The sequence below is a fragment of the Acanthopagrus latus genome, chromosome 10 (genome assembly GCF_904848185.1).
Source record: "Acanthopagrus latus isolate v.2019 chromosome 10, fAcaLat1.1, whole genome shotgun sequence".
Lineage (NCBI taxonomy): Eukaryota > Metazoa > Chordata > Actinopteri > Spariformes > Sparidae > Acanthopagrus > Acanthopagrus latus.
In genome coordinates, this window is record NC_051048.1 from 5,650,544 (window position 1) to 5,670,613 (window position 20,070).

At 44.7% G+C, this 20,070-nt stretch overlaps 2 protein-coding genes across 2 annotated transcripts; both read left to right on the plus strand.

Moving 5' to 3' along the window:
- Positions 1-738: 738 nt before the first annotated feature.
- On the plus strand, positions 739-10,386 carry supt16h (SPT16 homolog, facilitates chromatin remodeling subunit). Its single transcript, XM_037111965.1, has 24 exons — positions 739-804; positions 1,974-2,066; positions 2,232-2,402; positions 2,541-2,693; positions 2,797-2,943; positions 3,313-3,464; positions 3,610-3,782; positions 3,899-3,989; positions 4,083-4,156; positions 4,242-4,354; positions 4,446-4,511; positions 4,613-4,711; positions 5,407-5,522; positions 6,390-6,543; positions 6,647-6,774; positions 6,910-7,172; positions 7,254-7,372; positions 7,484-7,722; positions 7,959-8,034; positions 8,413-8,582; positions 8,701-8,830; positions 8,931-9,057; positions 9,144-9,218; positions 9,501-10,386. Exons 1-24 carry the CDS (start codon positions 739-741, stop codon positions 9,611-9,613), a joined length of 3,108 nt encoding a protein of 1,035 aa, XP_036967860.1. The 3' UTR covers positions 9,614-10,386.
- Positions 10,387-11,251: 865 nt separating this feature from the next.
- Positions 11,252-20,066, plus strand: LOC119027425 (cell wall protein IFF6-like). Its single transcript, XM_037112606.1, has 16 exons — positions 11,252-11,388; positions 11,850-11,900; positions 12,782-13,162; positions 13,252-13,426; positions 14,014-14,186; positions 14,737-14,892; positions 15,932-16,054; positions 16,178-16,285; positions 16,848-16,970; positions 17,046-17,201; positions 17,306-17,428; positions 17,504-17,659; positions 17,764-17,886; positions 17,963-18,091; positions 18,932-19,002; positions 19,124-20,066. Exons 2-16 carry the CDS (start codon positions 11,864-11,866, stop codon positions 19,193-19,195), a joined length of 2,106 nt encoding a protein of 701 aa, XP_036968501.1. The 5' UTR covers positions 11,252-11,388; positions 11,850-11,863; the 3' UTR covers positions 19,196-20,066.
- Positions 20,067-20,070: the final 4 nt, after the last annotated feature.

Here is a 20,070-nt window from a genome sequence, read left to right on the forward strand (position 1 = left end):
TGATGACGGTGGCGGGAAAACCCACCATGGCGGGAAAAAAAATAGCAGCGTGGTCAACACAAAGACAGGGGGCGCTGCTGAGCGGAGCCATTAAAATGCGCAACAAAAACACCTTCAAACGCACAAAATTAACAAAGTGACAAATAAATAAGTGAAGGAGGAAAAAACGGAAACACTCAGACATTTAATACTCTGTGAACATTTCTGTCAACAGCGTGTGTGTGTGTCGGCGCCATGATGGCTTCTTTTAATATAACGTTTGTTTACCATGAAGCTGACATGTGAGGAAGAGTCGGAGGGGGGAGGGAGAGGAAGCACATGAGGAAGGAAAGGAAAGGAAAGGAGAGGAGGAGATAGAGAGGAGGGGGGCGGAGGAGTTAATTATAACAGATTGGTGTGTGCGTGGTTGTAAGTGTGGCAACACACACACACAAAAAAAGCAACGTTGCGTTGTGTTTTTTTTAATATTTCGGCGCATTTTTAATCGAGGTTTCGCTTGTTGCGTTTTTTTTTTATTTTATTTTAATTTTACATAAGGTGAAATTATAAAAGGAGGGAGGCTTCAGCATCTCGTATTGGTGTGTGTGTGTGTGTGTGTGAGAGTGTGTGTTGGGTCCCAGCAGGCGTGGAAAGAAAGAAAGTGCGTTATTGTGAGTTGACACTGATCAACATCATCTTCCGGCCTGCTGAGAAGAAGCGAAGCCGGGAGCTGGAGTTCTCTGCAGCACAGGACTCGCCATGGCGGTAAACCTGGACAAGGAAGCGTACTACCGCCGGATCAAGAGATTATACAGCAACTGGAAGGTGAGAGTGAGGCGATCTGAGGCGTGTGTTTGCTCACTTTTTGCCCATTTTGACGCAAAGGGGAAGAAAAAGAAGAAGTGCTGCTGCTGCTGCTGCTGGAAGATGCCAGCCGCTAAAGTTAGCCGCGGTTTTTTTTCTTCTCCAACCGAGCCAGTGGACTCTGTTGTCGGCGTGACGGGGATGTTTTCCTGCCCCCTCCTGCCTCACATGCAGGCCTCAGTCTGCACCGTGTTACCCGCTTATATCCGCGCTGAAGCTCCTTTTTCTTTTTGTTTTAATCCAGACGTGTTTTTTTTGGGAGGATGTTTCGGGAGTATCGCACGCTACACGCTAGCTAACTCATGTTAGCACAGCCCCCCATTCACACCACGTTAGCTAGCCTGCTAGCTTGTAAGTTTGCCACCTAGCTTGACTCGCTGGGATGTGTTCTGGACCAGCTTCTGATAATTTGACGGAACCAGAGGTTTCGAAGTGACCACTCGGTTATATTCCACCACGCTTTGTGTGCCTGACGTCTGTTTGTTGGACTGTGAGCGCTGCTGGCACTTGTAACAGTCGCTACATGCTAATTCCAGCTAGCTAATTAGCATCCGAATAACGCCAGCATCCCTGTGCCGTGCAGGATGCCTTCAGGCTCTGGGAATGACTTTTTATGGAGTTTTTATATGTCCCAAAGTAAAACAAATAAACTCACGGTAACTTTTTCTCTGACTTAAACTCATTTCGGAAGTTGAACTTTGCTCTGCTGGTGCAGTTCATTCACTCAACAGTGTGGCAGATGTCTGATTTGGTGTTAGCTGGAGTGTTACACGCCGTTGCTTTGTGCTTTTAAAACTTACAACATGTGGAGACTTTTAAAAGCAGCTGTGTCAGACTTGTAGCCCCCCCCCCTACCGTGTGCTGCAGGTGATGCAGCATCAGGTGCTGATGTAGCTGATGAAGCCAAAGTCAACTTCACATCAGCGATGCTAACCAAACAAGCTAGCTACCTGTCCCCACTCACCGCTGCAGGGTCAGTCATGCAACAGCCACAAACTGGCACTCTTTGTCCACCAGAATGTTCTGTGGATGAAGCAGGAGCACCTCAGTCTGCTCCTGTAATCTGCTCTGTTTTTTTTATACACACTGCATTAAAAAAAAATATATATAATGTGCTTTTAATTTTCCAGAAAGGAGAAGATGAGTTTGGCAAAGTGGATGCCATCGTGGTGTCTGTGGGAGTGGACGAGGAGATAGTGTACGCCAAATCCACGGCCATACAGGTGAGACACGACGACACCAGAGAGGGATTCATCTAAACTGTATCTCAGTGGAAGCTGTGCAGGTTATTCTTTCAAATGTATAAATGCGTCTCTGAAGGGTTTTTACAGTTGCCGCACATCTGCTTTTGTTTGTGTTCACGTTTTCCCCCTCCTCTCTGTCCTCAGACATGGCTGTTCGGCTACGAGCTGACGGACACCATCATGGTGTTCTGCGACACCAAGATCCTCTTCCTCGCCAGCAAGAAGAAGGTGGATTTCCTCAAGCAGGTGGCGGTGACGAAGGGCAACGAGAACGCCAACGGTGTGCCGCCCATCACCCTGCTGACCAGAGAAAAGGTAACGAAACAACGCGTTTGTTTTGTACGATTGCCGTAAATGTGAGGATGTGATTTGTCTTATGGCTCTTAATTTGATAATTGACGGCAAAAATCAGATTTTTACTGAACATGTACATTTGGATTTTTCGTCTGTCAGAATGAAAGCAACAAGGCCAACTTTGACAAGATGATTGAGGCGATCAGAGGCAGCAAAGAAGGCAAAACGGTCGGCATCTTCAGCAAAGACAAGTTCCCCGGAGAGTACATGAAGAGCTGGAATGACACGATCACCGCGGAGGGGCTGGAGAAGGTAAGACACCGTCCGAAAATGTCCACTGTATCTGCGTGTTTTTTGTCAAGATCTGTTAGCTGGAATAAAGGGTCGCCGTCTTGCTTTGCATCCTGCCTCGCAGGTGGACATCAGCGCCGTGGTCGCGTACACGATGGCGGTGAAGGAAGACGGAGAGCTGAGCCTGATGAAGAAGGCGGCGGCCATCACCAGCGAGGTTTACTCAAAGTTCTTCAAGGAGCGTGTCATGGAGATTGTCGATGCGGATGAGGTGAGGAGGAGGACCGTCGATGAACCTAATACCAACTTATTGTGCCATGATGTTTGTAATCTTGAGTATTTTAGAGGCGTAAGAGAAGAACGTGGCTCTGATCTTTCTCTCGTCTGCTGCTGCATGCACAAAGTCACAATAACGAGATGTTTGTTCTTCTTCCTCTTCTTCTGACAACATGTGAATTGTTTTCACGTCGTGATTTAAGTTTATTTGACTTTTTTTTTTCATCCAGTGTTCCAAATAAATACTTGATACTTGCTAGAACGTTCTCCGACCCAACAGTTTCACACATTGTCATAGTTTGTATATTTTGTCCCGGAATCTAGAGGCTCGCGTTGACCTGTTCTCTCTCTCTCTCCTCAACAGAAAGTGCGTCACAGCAAGCTGGCGGAGTCGGTGGAGAAGGCCATCGAGGAGAAGAAGTACCTGGGCGGCGCCGATCCCTCCACGGTGGAGATGTGTTACCCTCCGATCATCCAGAGCGGCGGCAACTACAGCCTCAAGTTCAGCGTCGTCAGGTAGCTCGCGTCAGACGCGCCGACGTGTTTTTCATTTTCGAATGAAAAGAATTACTGTTATGGATGAGACAACAAAGACTCAGATGACTGTGCAGTTTAACCCCCCATGATCATCTCAGCTGAAATCGCTCCGTCTCTGTTGCAGCGATAAGAACCACATGCACTTTGGCGCCATCACGTGCGCCATGGGGATCCGCTACAAGTCGTACTGCTCCAACCTGGTGCGCACCCTCATGGTGGACCCGCCTCAGGAGATGCAGGACAACTACAACTTCCTGCTGCAGGTGGAGGAGGAGCTGCTCAAACAGCTCAAACACGGTGAGTTCAGGAGCACGTCTGGAGCGTGGGGATCCCCGGGCGCCATTGTGAAGCTAATGGGTCGAAGAAAAAGAGTTCGATGTTGAACATGTTTGTGTTTCCTGTCTCCTCCACAGGTGTAAAAATCTGCGACGCCTACACCGCCGTCCTGGAGTACGTGAAGAAGGAGAAGGCAGATCTCGTAGCGAAGCTGACCAAGAACCTCGGGTAAACACGCACACATGTCGAGTTTATAATCCACACGCTGACATATTTTTAACATTTTTTTAGAATCTTATGTCTTTTTGTTTTTCTGTGCAGCTTTGCGATGGGAATCGAGTTCAGAGAAGGCTCCCTGGTTTTAAATGCTAAAAACCAGTACAAACTGAAAAAAGGTGAGAATTTGTCTCAGCCCGTTGATTTCTACCTTAGAGGAAATTACTTGCGTTTTAACCGCGCGTGTGTGTTTGTCTCCTGCAGGCATGGTTCTGAGCGTCAGCTTGGGATTCGCCGACCTCCTAAACAAAGACGGCAAGAAGGACGAGTCGAAGAAGTACGCCTTGTTCATCGGCGACACAATACAGATCAACGAGGTGAGAAGTGCTGAACAATTAACAAACCCCTCCAAAATAAGAGCTGCAGTTTAACTTGGTGTGTCTAAACCCTGAAATGTTTGTGCAACAGGAAGAGGCGGCCACGATACTCACGCCGGTCAAGAAAAAGATAAAGAACGTCGGGATCTTCTTGAAGGTAAGAGTCGATCCATATTCAGTAACAAAGTGAAGTGAAATCAACCTCTTTATCGTTTTTTTAAAATGATAACCGTCTCGTTTCTTTCCCGGTTTTCCCAGAATGACGATGAGGAGGATGAGGAGGAGGAAGGAGACGATGCTGAGGAGCTGCTGGGGAAGGGAGCTCGCAGCGCCGCCCTGCTCGCCGACAGAACCAGAGTGAGTGTCGTGTGTTTAAATAAGTGACTAGTAGGGGTGTCACGATTTTGGATCGGCGATTCTCCCGTTACTTCTCGTGCGTTGGATTTATTTTCTTCTTCAGAGATCCTTGATTTGTTTGTTTGGGATAAATCAGAACTTTGTACCAAACTGGATTCAGGTCTTGGCGTTGCTTCTTGTCGACCCCCCCGGGGATCTTTTTTATTTTTTGGGTGAACATTATTTGCGCTTGCCAAAAAGCCAGCGGGACAAACTCAGACTGTCGTTGCTCTGAGAGTCGTGACGCCCCTCGTCATGACTGCTGATCAGTTTGAATTTGCCACTTTCGCAGAGTTTTGATAACTAAGAGTGTGAATGTTTTTGTACTCTACCAGCTACTTGGGAAGGTAAGTATTCACTGTTTCTTCTAAAACTCTCATCGACTGAATGGATTCAGTTGTAAAAGTCCACACGCTGAAGAAAAAAAACGTCCTTTTGTTCATCTTTTTTCTTTTTTTTTAAATTTGAATGACTTGTTTTCGTGTGTTTTTTGCCTTTATTTTTCGTCCCGACCATCCCAAGCTGTTGATCACGTGTCTGTATTCTGCATGAACGTACAATTTATTTACGTTCTCCCCTCCCACCCATTTTTAAACCATCACTTGCTCTGGTTGTCTCTGTGTGATCACTCAGTTGTGTCTGTTGTTGAACTCCAGAACGAGATGACGGCGGAGGAGAAGAGGCGGGCCCACCAGAAGGAACTGGCCAACCACTTGAACGAAGAGGCCAAGCGCCGCCTGACGGAGCAGAAGGGCGAGCAGCAGATCCAGAAGTGAGTGTCGAGACGTCGGCAGCGTCTCCTGATCCTGCAGACGCCTTTCTGTCTAGATTTAAAATGATTTGGGACACAATCTGTGACGAAAGCAAATATCATCGTTTACCAGATTCCTTTATTGATGTTCTGACAGTATTGTAGGGAGGACTACTGGTTAACTCGAGAGATTTTAGGTTATTAATTGTCTGTAATGGAGATATAAAGTTTAAGTGTGGAAAGGTAAATATTAGATTAATAGGAAACAGTTCAGAAAGTGACATCACTTTACTGTAACACAGCCTTCAAAACCAGGAAAAGACGACACTTGTGTACATATTGCAATGTCCAAACGTCCGTAACGATATCCATAATGCTGAGACAATATATCAATATACCGATCGATGCCCAGCTGTAGCAGCTCCTCACTGGTCAGGTGTGTGTTCAGTCGGCTGTCAGCCCCTCAGTAATCCAGCTTTTATATGTTTTAATAACTGACACGTTCAACTTGTTGTGTGTTTGTCTGCACAGGTTCTTAGTTCACAGTCAGTATGAAAATTAGAACTTGGAACTTTTTTGAGTTTGGATGCAGAGCATTATGAATAAACGTTAGAGAGAAGAGTGTTGTAGTCGAGCTCTGTGGTGAAAGGTTTCACATCAGACACGAGAAAATAAAACATCAAAGTAATTAATCATCTTCACGTTGTTGGTGATAACAGACCCAGAGCTGTTGTGTTCGTCTTAATCAGTGTTTCTGTTTCGGTTAATTATTCAACAAGTGCATCAATATTCCTGTGTGTGTGTGTGTGTGTGTGTGCCACAGTTTCACACATGTGATTAAGTTTGTGCTCATTAATTGAGTCCACTCGTCTCTTCTGTCTCCCTCAGGGCCAGAAAATCAAACGTGTCCTATAAGAACGTCTCTCAGATGCCCCGAGAAAAGGACATCCGAGACATGAAGATCTTCATCGACAAGAAGTACGAGACCGTCGTCATGCCCGTGTTCGGCATCGCCACGCCTTTCCACATCGCCACCATCAAGGTACGCTGAGGTCCTCTCCAGCTGCGGGTTGAAAACCCTTTTTTTATTTATTTATTTTAATTTTCTCATTGGCTGACGTTTCCTTGCCTTCCTCCCTGTGTAGAACATCAGTATGTCTGTAGAAGGAGACTACACCTACCTAAGGATCAACTTCTACGTCCCCGGCAGCTCTCTGGGACGCCAGGAGGGAAACATCTTCCCCAACCCCGACGCCACATTTGTTAAAGAAATGTGAGTCTTACGGGAATTTCTAGTTAGATGAGATATTTTGACGAGCAGATGAAAAGTGTTTTTGTCTTTTTCCCCTCACTCGCAATCACCCCACCGAAAACATTCCTGACCTCGCTTCTCTTTCCCCCCGCTCAGCACGTACCGGGCGTCCAACCTCAAGGCTCCCGGCGACACGTCGGTGCCGTCCACCAACCTGCAGAACGCCTTCCGCATCATCAAGGAGGTGCAGAAGCGCTACAAGACGCGAGAAGCCGAGGAGAAGGAGAAGGAGGGCATCGTCAAGCAGGACTCGCTGGTCATCAACCTCAACCGCAGCAACCCGAAGCTCAAAGACCTCTACATCAGACCCAACATCGCTCAGAAGAGGATGCAGGGCTCGCTGGAGGCGCATACTAATGGTGAGAGAGCCGATAAGAGTCCGCTCAAATCTGAGGAACTTCCAACAGTGTCTGAAAGTAACTGATCTTCTCCCTGCGCAGGTTTCCGCTTCACGTCGGTCCGCGGCGATAAAGTGGACATTCTCTACAACAACATCAAACACGCCATCTTCCAGCCGTGTGACGGGGAGATGATCATCGTACTGCACTTCCACCTCAAGGTACGTTTACTCATCAGCACCGCCGCTGACATCGAGGGTCATGAGGCGGGTTTGCCATCCGTCGAGGAGCAAACGTAAACACTTCTCATGCGCGTCCCGTTTCCCCTCCAGAACGCCATCATGTTCGGCAAGCGGCGCCACACGGACGTCCAGTTCTACACGGAGGTCGGGGAGATCACCACCGACTTGGGCAAACACCAACACATGCACGACCGCGACGACCTGTACGCCGAGCAGATGGAGCGGGAGATGAGGCACAAGCTCAAGTCGGCCTTCAAGAACTTCATCGAGAAGGTGGAGACGCTGACGAAGGAGGAGCTGGAGTTCGAGGTGCCGTTCAGAGACCTCGGGTGAGTCGAGCTTTGACTGTCCCAGTGTCAGAACCTGGAGTATCTTCAGCTGCTTTACATCTCTGAAATATGTGCAGCATAAACTAAATGAAATGATCAACAATAAGTTCACATTTCAGATGTTAAGTCTATAACGCTGCGTCTTACACCGTCTTTACTACAAACTGTAGGTCAAATGTAGATTAATGGACACTACCAGCAGCTGGTCTGATTGGTTTTTTTTGTGTTGTTTAAAGGTTCCAGGGCGCCCCCTACAGGAGCACCTGTCTGCTGCAGCCCACGTCCAGCTCCCTCGTCAATGTTACTGAATGGGTGAGTGAAGACGCTGAGCCAGAAGTGTTTTTATCCTCAAACATGTTTCTGATCACTGGTGTTTGATCATCAGGGTCTTATGAGATGCTTGAAAAAATATTTCCAAGGGTTTAAATAAGCTGGAATTCAAATAGAATCCTTGAAAAATGCTCGATTTTCTACATAATGTGTTTTCATCCACACAATCAGTCATTTAAATCAAAGATGTTGTTGAAACGAACCGCTGGTGAAATAAATTGACAATATATGTCGATTGATGTGGCTGTAAAGGAGTTCTGTAAACTTTTATCTTTTGCACCCAGTTAAATTTGATTATAAAGCGCCTTAAAACGCTCTGCCGACCCTGAAATTTCATTCATGTCTGTGTTCTGCGTCCAGCCGCCGTTCGTGGTCACTCTGGACGAGGTGGAGCTGGTCCACTTTGAGCGCGTGCAGTTCCACCTGAAGAACTTCGACGTGGTCATCGTCTACAAGGACTACAACAAGAAGGTCACCATGATCAACGCTGTGCCCGTCAACTCCCTCGACCCCATCAAGGAGTGGCTCAAGTAAGGGATCGACGTCGGCCCGCCACGATGGCCACGGAATAAAAAACATGAATGAAAGTCTCGGGTTCCGTGCTACAGTCAGACTGTGTGTATTTAAACGTTTCCTGTCTGTCTTCAGCTCGTGTGACATCAAGTACACGGAGGGGGTTCAGTCTCTGAACTGGACCAAGATCATGAAGACCATCGTGGACGATCCGGAGGGCTTCTTCGAGCAGGGCGGCTGGTCCTTCCTCGACCCAGAGAGCGAGGTGCGTTCAGAGCAGAGGACCAGAAATAAAAAAAGAAAGTCATTTCACCATTTTTTGATTGGTTGTTGAAACCCTGTCGCTGGGTCTTGTTTTGTCTCAGGGAAGTGGAGCAGAGGAAGACTCAGAGTCTGAAATGGAGGACGAAACGTTCAACCCGTCTGCGGACGAAGAGGAGGAGGAGGAGGAAGACAGCGACGAGGACTACGACTCGGAGACAGAGGACTCCGGTACGATTTCTGTCTGCAGCAGGACAGTTTAGTTTCCTTTCAGATTAAAACCAGAGGTCTCACCGTCTGTGTGCTGTGTTTATTAGATTACAGCGCGTCGGTCGGCAGCGAGGAGGAGAGCGGTAAAGACTGGGACGAGCTGGAGGAAGAAGCCAGGAAAGGTTGGTAGAAAGAACAGAACACACGAGCTACATTTCCAAATGTCCAGAGACATTTTCTCTTCATGGCTCAGAGCGTTGGTCGTCCTTTTTCCTTTTCTTGGCCTAGATGATAAGAATCTTATGAATCGTCTCGCGCACCCACGTCCTCTTGTTCTGGGTGATTTCAGCAGATGTTATTACACCCTATGAAACAGAATTTGGGGGAGAACACCTTTATTTCCTTTCCCATGTTTGTTTAAAAAAAAAAAAAAGAGTTAATTTCTTCCCTCTGTCGCCCTCTAGCTGACAGAGAGAGCCACTACGAGGACGAGGACACCTCCGCCGCCGCCGCCAACAAGAAGAGAAAGAGCCGGACATCGGCCCCGCCCCCCAGCAAGAAGAAGCGACGGTCCTAAACGACTGACACACACATACCAACACACACCACACACACATACTGCCAAACCTAGTTGACCCTTGACCTTTCCTTCTACCCCAACTGGCTCTTTTGACTCGTACACTTGACACACTCGGAACACACACACACACACACACACGCTCGGACACACATAATGTGTATATAGACGTAGACGCCCCTTATTTTCGTGTTGGTCAGTGAAGTGTCATGTTGAAATGTTAAGAACGAACCAGCAGGACACACACACACACACACAGACACACACACAGACACACACAGTTCATTCATTAGCTATTTGTCCCCTCCTCTCTCTCTCTCTCTTCATTCCTTCCTCATTCTCTCTTTTGTTCCCAACCTCCCATCTCCATCCATCCATCAGGGTTTCATGTTTGTGTGTGTGTGTGTGTGTGAGTGTGTGTGTGCGTGCATGTGTGTTTAAATGGGTTTTTATTGCGAGCATCGTTTTCTGTTTAAAAAGAATAAAAAAAAAACGATTTCTTAACTAATGGATAATAAAAGAAAAGACATGACACACCCTCTGCCAAGTGTTTTATATGAAGCCGTATGACTCACCCTGACTTTCTGTCCTCTCCACCTCTTTGTTTCTCTCCCCTCTTTCTTTCTCCAGTGTCTGTTGAAACGTGCTGATGAGATGAACAGTTGTCTTGATTTGTTTTTGGGTTTGTTTTTTTTTTTGCGGGGTGTGGGAGGGCAGATACATTTTTTTTTTTTTTTTTTTTTCCTTTTTTAAACGGGGTTTGTAAATGCACGCAGACACACACACACACACAGACACACACTGTCTCACACACACACACTCTGTACCCTTTTTTGTTCATTCTGAGTAGATACGTTGTTGTACTGTTTAATTCTGAAAATCCTGTTTTTGTAATAAAATTAAAAGGAACTGTTTGTTTTGAATGGTCTGTTTTTCTTCGTAAAAGCTCGAAGGCGTTTTCCGCCTGCGTGTTCGGAAGTGTCGGCGCCATGTTTGCTTCCGCTCTCGAGATTTTAGGAGTTGCAAGTGGCACAAACGATGAGAACTGTTTCCAGGGGTCGCAAAAAAAACTGTTGAACATGTAAGAGAACACTTTCCATTTGTTCCAATGTGAAATGCAACATGCCTAAAAAAAATCTAGGATGTCCTACAGGAAAAGGCTGTTTGACGGCTATGCAAGCTGTGAAAAATGTTAAACGGTGTACATATGTTTTTAGGTGGTTCAAATATGCCTTGCTGCTTGTTCAGTTTACAGCAGCACAATACTGTTGGTCATCAATGATCATCATGATGACAACCTACCAGCCTAACCAGCTGAGTTTAGATCAGCAGAAGTCTTATGTTGTGTTTACAGCACAGCTCAAAGCTACATAATGAACTCTGCATGTAATCTGTTGTGAGCTTCTACTTCAAACTGCAAAGACCTTGCTGACAAGTTAGAAGCCATCAAGTTGTTACACACTGAACAGCATTAACTATCGCCTGTCACTCATCTGTGGCAGCACAACTCAAAACCTGTCCTGCTTTCAGAAAGTTAAGTCCTGTCACTCAGCGGGGAGAAAGCATGCGTAGGTGAGAAAATGCTTGAGACCAGAAACTTGTCTGGTGAGAATGTTTGGTCCACTTCTGCACAAAAAACAGAAAACCTTCTTCTTCATTTGTTTCCTGCATGTGCGCCGCTCGGTTTAACAGCTGAAGTGTGTGTTTGTGATCAGAGACGTGGAAGAAATTAAAAATCCTGAGTCGAGAAGAACTTTGCAGAGAAGCAGCTGTGGGTGAGTGAAGACCACTTTAGGTGTTAAGTGTAATAAGTATTTGTAGCTATCTGCAAAACTGTGCTTGAAGAGATATTGAGTTGTATTCTTTACACACAGGTTTATTCATAGTATTAAAGTACTGTTGGTATTCATTCAGGTCTTTAAGTCAGCAGTGGTGGAAGAAGTACTTGAATCCTTAAGCAAAAATGTCCTTAAAGTATCGAACTTGTCTCCTTTCACAGTGACTGTTCTACTGTTATCACTTACAAATACATGTAAGAGCATTTTAATGTTGTAGGTTGTCAATCTGGAGCCAATTTTAGATGCTTTTAGTACAACTGGGACTAGTGTTATTGTACTGCATCATGACATATAAGCAACCAATCAATCGATCAGATCAATATGAGCTTGACGCTGAATGCTTGTTCCTCTCTGAGTGCACTCTGAGGTGAATGTCGGTGTGTGTGTGTGTGTTGCAGGAGAACATAAAGACATGAGGTGGAGGCTGTCCGTCCTTCTGTGTCTCACAGGTAAATATTACTTTATGCCTTTGAAAAGACATTGTATTGTTCACAATTGAATTGTTGATTATTTCACATTATGGATATTAAAATGAAATGATAGCAGGATACATTTGATTTGTAGTATCACAGGTGTCACTCGTGCAAAAATACAGACTCGCCTGCTGCACTCTGAACCTGCAGGACGACTGTTGTCTGTTCTTGGTGTTTTTGCCCTCAGGTAAAAACAAAACAAACAAAAATGGTGTAGAACAGACCAAAATGTCACATGAAGAGCTCAGCCTCTTTACACCGATGAGGGTGTGGCTCAGTTTCTACCTCTGCTGCAAAACAATAACACCCCCTCGTATCCCTGCAGAATAAAGGCACATTTCTGCCTTGAACAGACTGTCGATCGATCAATACATTTTTATCTGCATAGCAGCACCACTTCACAAGAAAAATCATCTCATGACACTTTCCAAATTGAGCAGGTCTGGACCATACTCCCTGGTTAATTTATTTAGACCCAACATGTCCCCCATCAGCATGCATTTGGGGACAGTGGCAGGAAAAAACTGTCTTTTAACAGGCAGAGACCTCGAGCAGAACCGGACTCGACCGGCTGGGTTGAGAGAGCGACGGGGTGTAAAGAAGTTCTTTGTTTCTCTGGTTCCCTATAAAGTGTTACACTTGCAATCGGACTGGTCTGTCAATCAAACTCCAACACGTCCTTGGCTGAGACAAAAAGAACATTTTGATATTTCCCTTTTTCTTCCCTTTGATGGTAAAGAAAACTATTAATTCATTAAAAGAGTTCTCACCGCGCTCTCTTCCAAAAGGTTGGGCTAACAGTGATTTCAGTGGAACTTATTCTGCAAAACCCTGAAACTGAACTTTTCGTCCCACAGAGCTGTGTTCTCTTACCCGCTGTCAGCCTCGTCAGTACCACTTCATTGGCAGCGCCCTGCCCTGGTTGAGGGCCCAGGCGTACTGCAGAGAGCAGCACACTGACCTGGCCACCGTCTCCAGCATGGAGGAAATGAACCGGCTGGTGAACTCAGTTCAGGACTCCACTGGAGGCTTCACTGGGCTGGCCTGGATTGGGCTGCACGACAACCTCACCAGCTGGAGGTGGTCATTTTCAAGGGACAAAGAGAGCCAGTACAGGAACTGGGGTTATGGTCAGCCGGACAGCTTCCTCGGGGACCAGATGTGTGTGAAGATGGGGGGTTTTGGAGTGTGGGAGGACTCGCGCTGCTTCCTGAGAAACCCCTTCGTCTGCTACGATGGTCTGAGCTCAGATTTTATCAATAGAGTCATACATGGCCACATTAATGGCTTCCTTCTGTCCCTGATCGCTTTAATTTGTTTTCAACAGAGAAAACCAGTCCCAGTCAGCGTTTCATTTTTGTCAAAGAGGACTTGAGCTGGTCTGACGCTCAGCAGCACTGCAGGAGTCGCCACACCGACCTCGCCAGTGTTAGAGATGAGAGAGAGAACCAGGAAGTACAGCAGGCGGCCAGAAACAAGGGCGTCTGGATTGGCCTCTACAGGTCTGCAGAGTGCGACATGTGTTGATTTGTTTGAAGGATGGTTTATGACTCGGCCCAACCAGAGAACTAACCCTACATCTGAGCATCTTATGTTTGTGCTGTTTTAGGTGTGAAACTGTCAAAACCAACGAATAAATACCCCAAGCAAAGCAAAAAGCCACTGTGGGAAGATTGGAAGCTGCTTAATTGCTTTGATATGTGCAATATGTAAGAATTTCTGACAAATACTGGATCAATTGCAATGAAATTTGGTCGAGACATTCGGGTCCCACCCAGGATGAATTGTAAAAACTTTGATGATCCCCTGCTGGTCCATATAGCGCCACCATGAGGTAAAAAAAAATGTTTTATGAGCCAAAGAGTCTACCATTAATCTGACTACTCTTTGTGTTCAGAGCTAATTGGCAAAAATGTACCTAAACTAAACATTAGCGTTGTAGCACTGTCAATATAAGCATGTTGCCAAGCGTACTGATGTGGCGTTTAGCTCATAGAATCGCTGTGTATTGGTAATTTTGTCATCAGTGGAAAACATGATATAAGGTCTTCCAGAATATTGAACGACAGGCCTCTGGGTCTCTGTGCAGGACGCGGGAATGGTCAGATCAAAGCGACTCCACATATCGCAACTGGAAGCAAGGCCAGCCGAATAACACGGGAGGGAAGCAGAACTGCACCGCGACTCACCTGGGCAACGCAGGCCTGTGGTCAGATGAACAGTGCAGCAGGAAGCTTGCTTTTATCTGCTACGGAGGCAAAAGTGAGTGGCTCCGTCTCACCGTATTGACAATGATAATGTTACACCCAGCCAATACCAGGTCTCCATTTTGTAGACGAAACTCCAAACCAGCTGCTTTTGTCCACCACTACAACCACCACAGTGACACCAAACAAAATATCCACCATCAAGAAAGACTCAGCCAGTACAGAGATTACTTCTCCTGATCAGCCTTCAACCACAGTGGTGGATCAAACAACATCTGTTCCTGGTGAGAGACATCAGTTAAATCAGTAGCAGCGTGTCAGTTCAAAATGCATACATATTTATCCATGTGTCCATTTTTATTCTGAAACTTACCACAAATGATCTCATTCCACCATCACCACCACAGTGACCCATAATAACCAAAGAACCAGCACTGATACCCAATCAAACACTGGACCTGTCAGTACAGAGGTTACCAAGTCTGAGCAGCCTTCAACCAGAGATGTGGACCAATCAAAACCCATTACCAGTGAGTACAATTATTTATAGTTGTATTTAAGATGACATTGTGACACGCAGCCAATACCATGTATCCGATTTGTAGACGAAACTCCAAACCAGCTGCTTTTGTCCACCACTACAACCACGACAGTGACACCAAGCAAAATATCCACCATCAAGGGAGACTCAGCCAGTACAGAGATTACTTCTCCTGATCAGCCTTCAACCACAGTGGTGGATCAGACAACATCCATTCCTGGTGAGAGACATCAGACATTATATGTGCAAAATATTTCATTTGTCCATGTCTCCATTTTTATGGCAAAGCTTTCCACACATCATCTCATTCCACCATCACCACAGTGATCACAAATAACCAAAGAACCAGCACTGATACTCAATCAAACACTAGTCGTTTCACTACAGAGGTTACCAAGTCTGAGCAGCCTTCAACCAGAGATGTGGACCAAACAAAACCCATTACCGGTGAGTACAATTATTTATAGTTTTATTGACAATGATAATGTGACACTCAGCCAATAACATGTATTTGATTTGTAGACGAAACTCCAAACCAGCTGCTTTTGTTCACCACTACAACCACCACAGTGACACCAAACAAAATATCCACCATCAAGGGAGAGTCAGCCAGTACAGAGATTACTTCTCCTGATCAGCCTTCAACCACAGTGGTGGATCAGACAACATCTGTTCCTGGTGAGAGATGTCAGACATTATATGTGCAAAATATGTCATTTCTCCGTGTTTCTGTTTTGCTGTCCAAGCTTACCACAAATGATCTCATTCCACCATCACCACAGTGATCACAAATAACCAAAGAACCAGCACTGATACTCAATCAACCACTGGTCGGGTCAGTGCTGATGTTACCAAGTCTGACCAGCCTTCAACCAGAGATGTGGACCAATCAAAACCCATTACCGGTGAGTACAATTATTTATAGTTGTATTTAAGATGACAGTGTGACACCCAGCGAATCACATGTATTTGATTTGTAGAAGAAACTCCAAACCAGCTGATTTTGTCCACCACTACAACCACGACAGTGACACCAAACAAAATATCCACCATCAAGGGAGACTCAGCCAGTACAGAGATTACTTCTCCTGATCAGCCTTCAACCACAGTGGTGGATCAAACAACATCTGTTCCTGGTGAGAGACATCAGTTAAATCAGTAGCAGCGTGTCAGTTCAAAATGCATACATATTTATCCATGTGTCCATTTTTATTCTGAAACTTACCACAAATGATCTCATTCCACCATCACCACCACAGTGACCCATAATAACCAAAGAACCAGCACTGATACCCAATCAAACACTGGACCTGTCAGTACAGAGGTTACCAAGTCTGAGCAGCCTTCAACCAGAGATGTGGACCAATCAAAACCCATTACCAGTGAGTACAATTATTTATAGTTGTATTTAAGATGACATTGTGACACGCAGCCAATACCATGTATCCGATTTGTAGACGAAACTCCAAACCAGCTGCTTTTGTCCACCACTACAACCACCACAGTGACACCAAACAAAATATCCACCATCAAGGGAGAGTCAGCCAGTACAGAGATTACTTCTCCTGATCAGCCTTCAACCACAGTGGTGGATCAGACAACATCCATTCCTGGTGAGAGACATCAGACATTATATGTGCAAAATATTTCATTTGTCCATGTCTCCATTTTTATGGCAAAGCTTACCACAAATGATCTCATTCCACCATCACCACAGTGATCACAAATAACCAAAGAACCAGCACTGATACTCAATCAAACACTAGTCGTTTCACTACAGAGGTTACCAAGTCTGAGCAGCCTTCAACCAGAGATGTGGACCAAACAAAACCCATTACCGGTGAGTACAATTATTTATAGTTTTATTGACAATGATAATGTGACACTCAGCCAATAACATGTATTTGATTTGTAGACGAAACTCCAAACCAGCTGCTTTTGTTCACCACTACAACCACCACAGTGACACCAAACAAAATATCCACCATCAAGGGAGAGTCAGCCAGTACAGAGATTACGTCTCCTGATCAGCCTTCAGCCACAGTGGTGGATCAAACAACATCTGTTCCTGGTGAGAGATGTCAGACATTATATGTGCAAAATATGTCATTTCTCCGTGTTTCTGTTTTGCTGTCCAAGCTTACCACAAATGATCTCATTCCACCATCACCACAGTGATCACAAATAACCAAAGAACCAGCACTGATACTCAATCAACCACTGGTCGGGTCAGTGCTGATGTTACCAAGTCTGACCAGCCTTCAACCAGAGATGTGGACCAATCAAAACCCATTACCGGTGAGTACAATTATTTATAGTTGTATTTAAGATGACAGTGTGACACCCAGCGAATCACATGTATTTGATTTGTAGAAGAAACTCCAAACCAGCTGATTTTGTCCACCACTACAACCACGACAGTGACACCAAACAAAATATCCACCATCAAGGGAGACTCAGCCAGTACAGAGATTACTTCTCCTGATCAGCCTTCAACCACAGTGGTGGATCAAACAACATCTGTTCCTGGTGAGAGACATCAGACATCATATGTGCAAAATATTTCATTTGTCCATGTCTCCATTTTTATGGCAAAGCTTTCCACAAATGATCTCATTCCACCATCACCACAGTGATCACAAATAACCAAAGAACCAGCACTGATACTCAATCAACCACTGGACATGTCAGTGCTGATGTTACCACGTCTGAGCAGCCTTCAAGTCCAGAGGTTTCCCAAACAAGACACATTACCGGTGAGTACAATTATTTATAGTTGTATTTAAGATGACATTGTGACACACAGCCAATAACATGTATCTGATTTGTAGATGAAACTCCAAACCAGCTGCTTTTGTTCACCACTACAACCACCACAGTGACACCAAGCAAAATATCCACCATCAAGAAAGACTCAGCCAGTACAGAGATTACTTCTCCTGATCAGCCTTCAACCACAGTGGTGGATCAAACAACATCCATTCCTGGTGAGAGACATCAGACACTGTATGTTCAAAATGTATGATTTGTCCATGTCTCCATTTTTCTGGCAAAGCTTACCACAAATCATCTCATTCCACCATCACCACAGTGATCACAAATAACCAAAGAACCAGCACTGATACTCAATCAACCACTGGTCGGGTCAGTACAGAGGTAACCACATCCAAAAAGACTTCAGCCCCAGAGGTTTCCCAAACAAGTCCCATCACCAGTGAGTACATTAATTTATCATTTTTATGGATGGCGGTAGTGTTCCACACCATGAATACCATGTCTCCATTTTGCAGATGAAACTCCAGAACAGCCAGCTTTGTCTACACTCAAAATGACCACTGTCATCAGAGACACAACCAGTACGGAGGTTTCAGTTCAGCAGTATTCAACTCCAAATGTGGTACCAACTGGGAGCACTCCTGGTGAGGAATATTTATGTATTAGTGCGTCACGATCTGCTCCCTCTTCATAACTTACTCATAGAACTAACTGAACACACCATTAACCTTATCTGTATGTTCACATAACTAAATTATTTGTACCTGTTAATCTAAGCCTCCCAATGGGCAGGGCTAGACCAGAAGTGGTTGGTATTTGAAATAAAAATCCAGATGTTGTAAAATAAGCCAGAAATTCATATAGGTTTATCAGAAGTTACTATGTTTAACCTTTGAACTATTCATTATTTACCCTTTATGCAGAATTGAACTTAAGTCAACTACAGAATGCAGTTTTTCCTTTATCACAAGTACGGAAAATGACGTATTTAGCTCTGATTAGCCTTGTAAAAAGTATATTGTCTGTACTGGATAATCATTTCAGTGGAGTACTAGCTCCACTCTACTTATTTGATTTTTTTATCCTGTTTGTCTTAATAGTGATACTTACGTAAATGGATAATGGCAACTACAAGATAATGGATAAAGAGAAGTCAGTAATGTGAACAAAAAGTCAGGATTTAGAATTCTGATGTTAAACTCAGAATTAATCTCAGAAATCTGAGTTTAAAAAGTCAAAATCTGACTGAGCAAACTGTCAGAATCATGAAAAAGGTCTGTGGCCTTAATCCTTTTGTGAAAATACTTAACTAACTCCATTCATTTTGAAGCTATTTTGCAAAGGTTGTGCCTAAACTGAAGCCAATACCAGGCTCCATAGCAGCCCTTCAGAAACCTTTGGGGGATGCCACTCCTCATTGTTTAGGTCTACTGATGTGTGTGTTTCTATGCTTCAGTGCAGTTGATGTTGTTTGTTCTTAGCAGAACATGTGATTAGCCTGCGGGTGAAACTCAACTCAGAGAAGCAACTGAGTGAAGACGACATCAGAGAGCAGGTGAGATATGTTTCGAAGACAGTTCATTCATAATTCTGACATTCTGTGAGAAAAAATATAAAGATGACCTTTTCGCTGACGCCACCAAGAAAACTAAATTAAATTCTTTGTGCTTTGTCAGTTTCACAAATTTCTGATTGAAATGGGACTTCCTTCGAGCATCAAGGTGGGCTTGAAGGGGCTAGTGAAATAATGAGCAAGCAGCGTTCCGACATGGAGGTATATGTGGTACATGTTGAAGTTCTGAAGGATTTTGAACTCCATCCTCCAGCGGCTCTGGAGGATGAGTGACCCCGAGACTCGAGAGAGGCCGAAGAGGTCGGTGTGTTTACCTGCAAAACTACAGACATCACCACAGCTCACAGTTTGAGCCAGGCAAAGAGAACGCAAACCAACAAATCCAACCAATCACAGGCAGAGTAGGACAGCCATGTCATTCATAATAACACATAAAAGGCAGATTGCTGTTTTTATACCCTGGTTTTTGTAGATATTTAACAAACAGTGGTGCTGGAAGTTGCCTCTAAAGTGTGTTGAATTCCTCTTTTTCTCCCTTTCACGTTTTTTCACTTCTATCCCTGTTGTTTGAGGTTTCTTATACATGTAAAAATCCTTCTTCCACATATGATGGTAATATAACAAAAAAACAAAAAAAAATCAGACTTGCAGCAAAGAGAGCATTCAGGTGTCCAGGTCTGTTTAAAACCTAAAATGAGTCATGTGTAGTGACTTTATGACAGAAGGGTTCAAATGTAGGTCAGGTTAATTAAAGTCTGGCTTCCTGTCAGTGTGTCAGCAGACTGTCACACTCATCACATGGTGAAATTGCTTAATATGATCCACATCATATGATCCATTACAATTTCAACTGATATCTAAGTTGACCTTCATAAAACAATGAAATGATGAGCCGGAGTGCTTTTTTTTCTGTCTGTTACTCCAGCAGCTGTTATTGCCTGTGTGTATTTTCACCATAAGTGCTTGAATTCATTTTGTAAAATGTTCACCTGGACAAAAGAGTTGCTCTCGTGTGCAAATAAAGATGGATTTGCCTTGATTTGATTAAAA

What these genes read in the sequence shown, in the direction of transcription:
- supt16h (XM_037111965.1), top strand. Translation starts at nt 739, where the DNA reads ATGGCGGTAAACCTGGACAAGGAAGCGTACTACCGCCGGATCAAGAGA. An exon ending in GATTATACAGCAACTGGAAG is followed by an intron (nt 805 to 1,973) that starts GTGAGAGTGAGG and finishes TTAATTTTCCAG; the next exon opens with AAAGGAGAAGATGAGTTTGG. An exon ending in AGATTGTCGATGCGGATGAG is followed by an intron (nt 2,944 to 3,312) that starts GTGAGGAGGAGG and finishes TCTCCTCAACAG; the next exon opens with AAAGTGCGTCACAGCAAGCT.
- LOC119027425 (XM_037112606.1), top strand. Translation starts at nt 11,864, where the DNA reads ATGAGGTGGAGGCTGTCCGTCCTTCTGTGTCTCACAG. An exon ending in CGTCCTTCTGTGTCTCACAG is followed by an intron (nt 11,901 to 12,781) that starts GTAAATATTACT and finishes TTCGTCCCACAG; the next exon opens with AGCTGTGTTCTCTTACCCGC. An exon ending in TCAGACAACATCCATTCCTG is followed by an intron (nt 14,893 to 15,931) that starts GTGAGAGACATC and finishes TCACCACCACAG; the next exon opens with TGACCCATAATAACCAAAGA.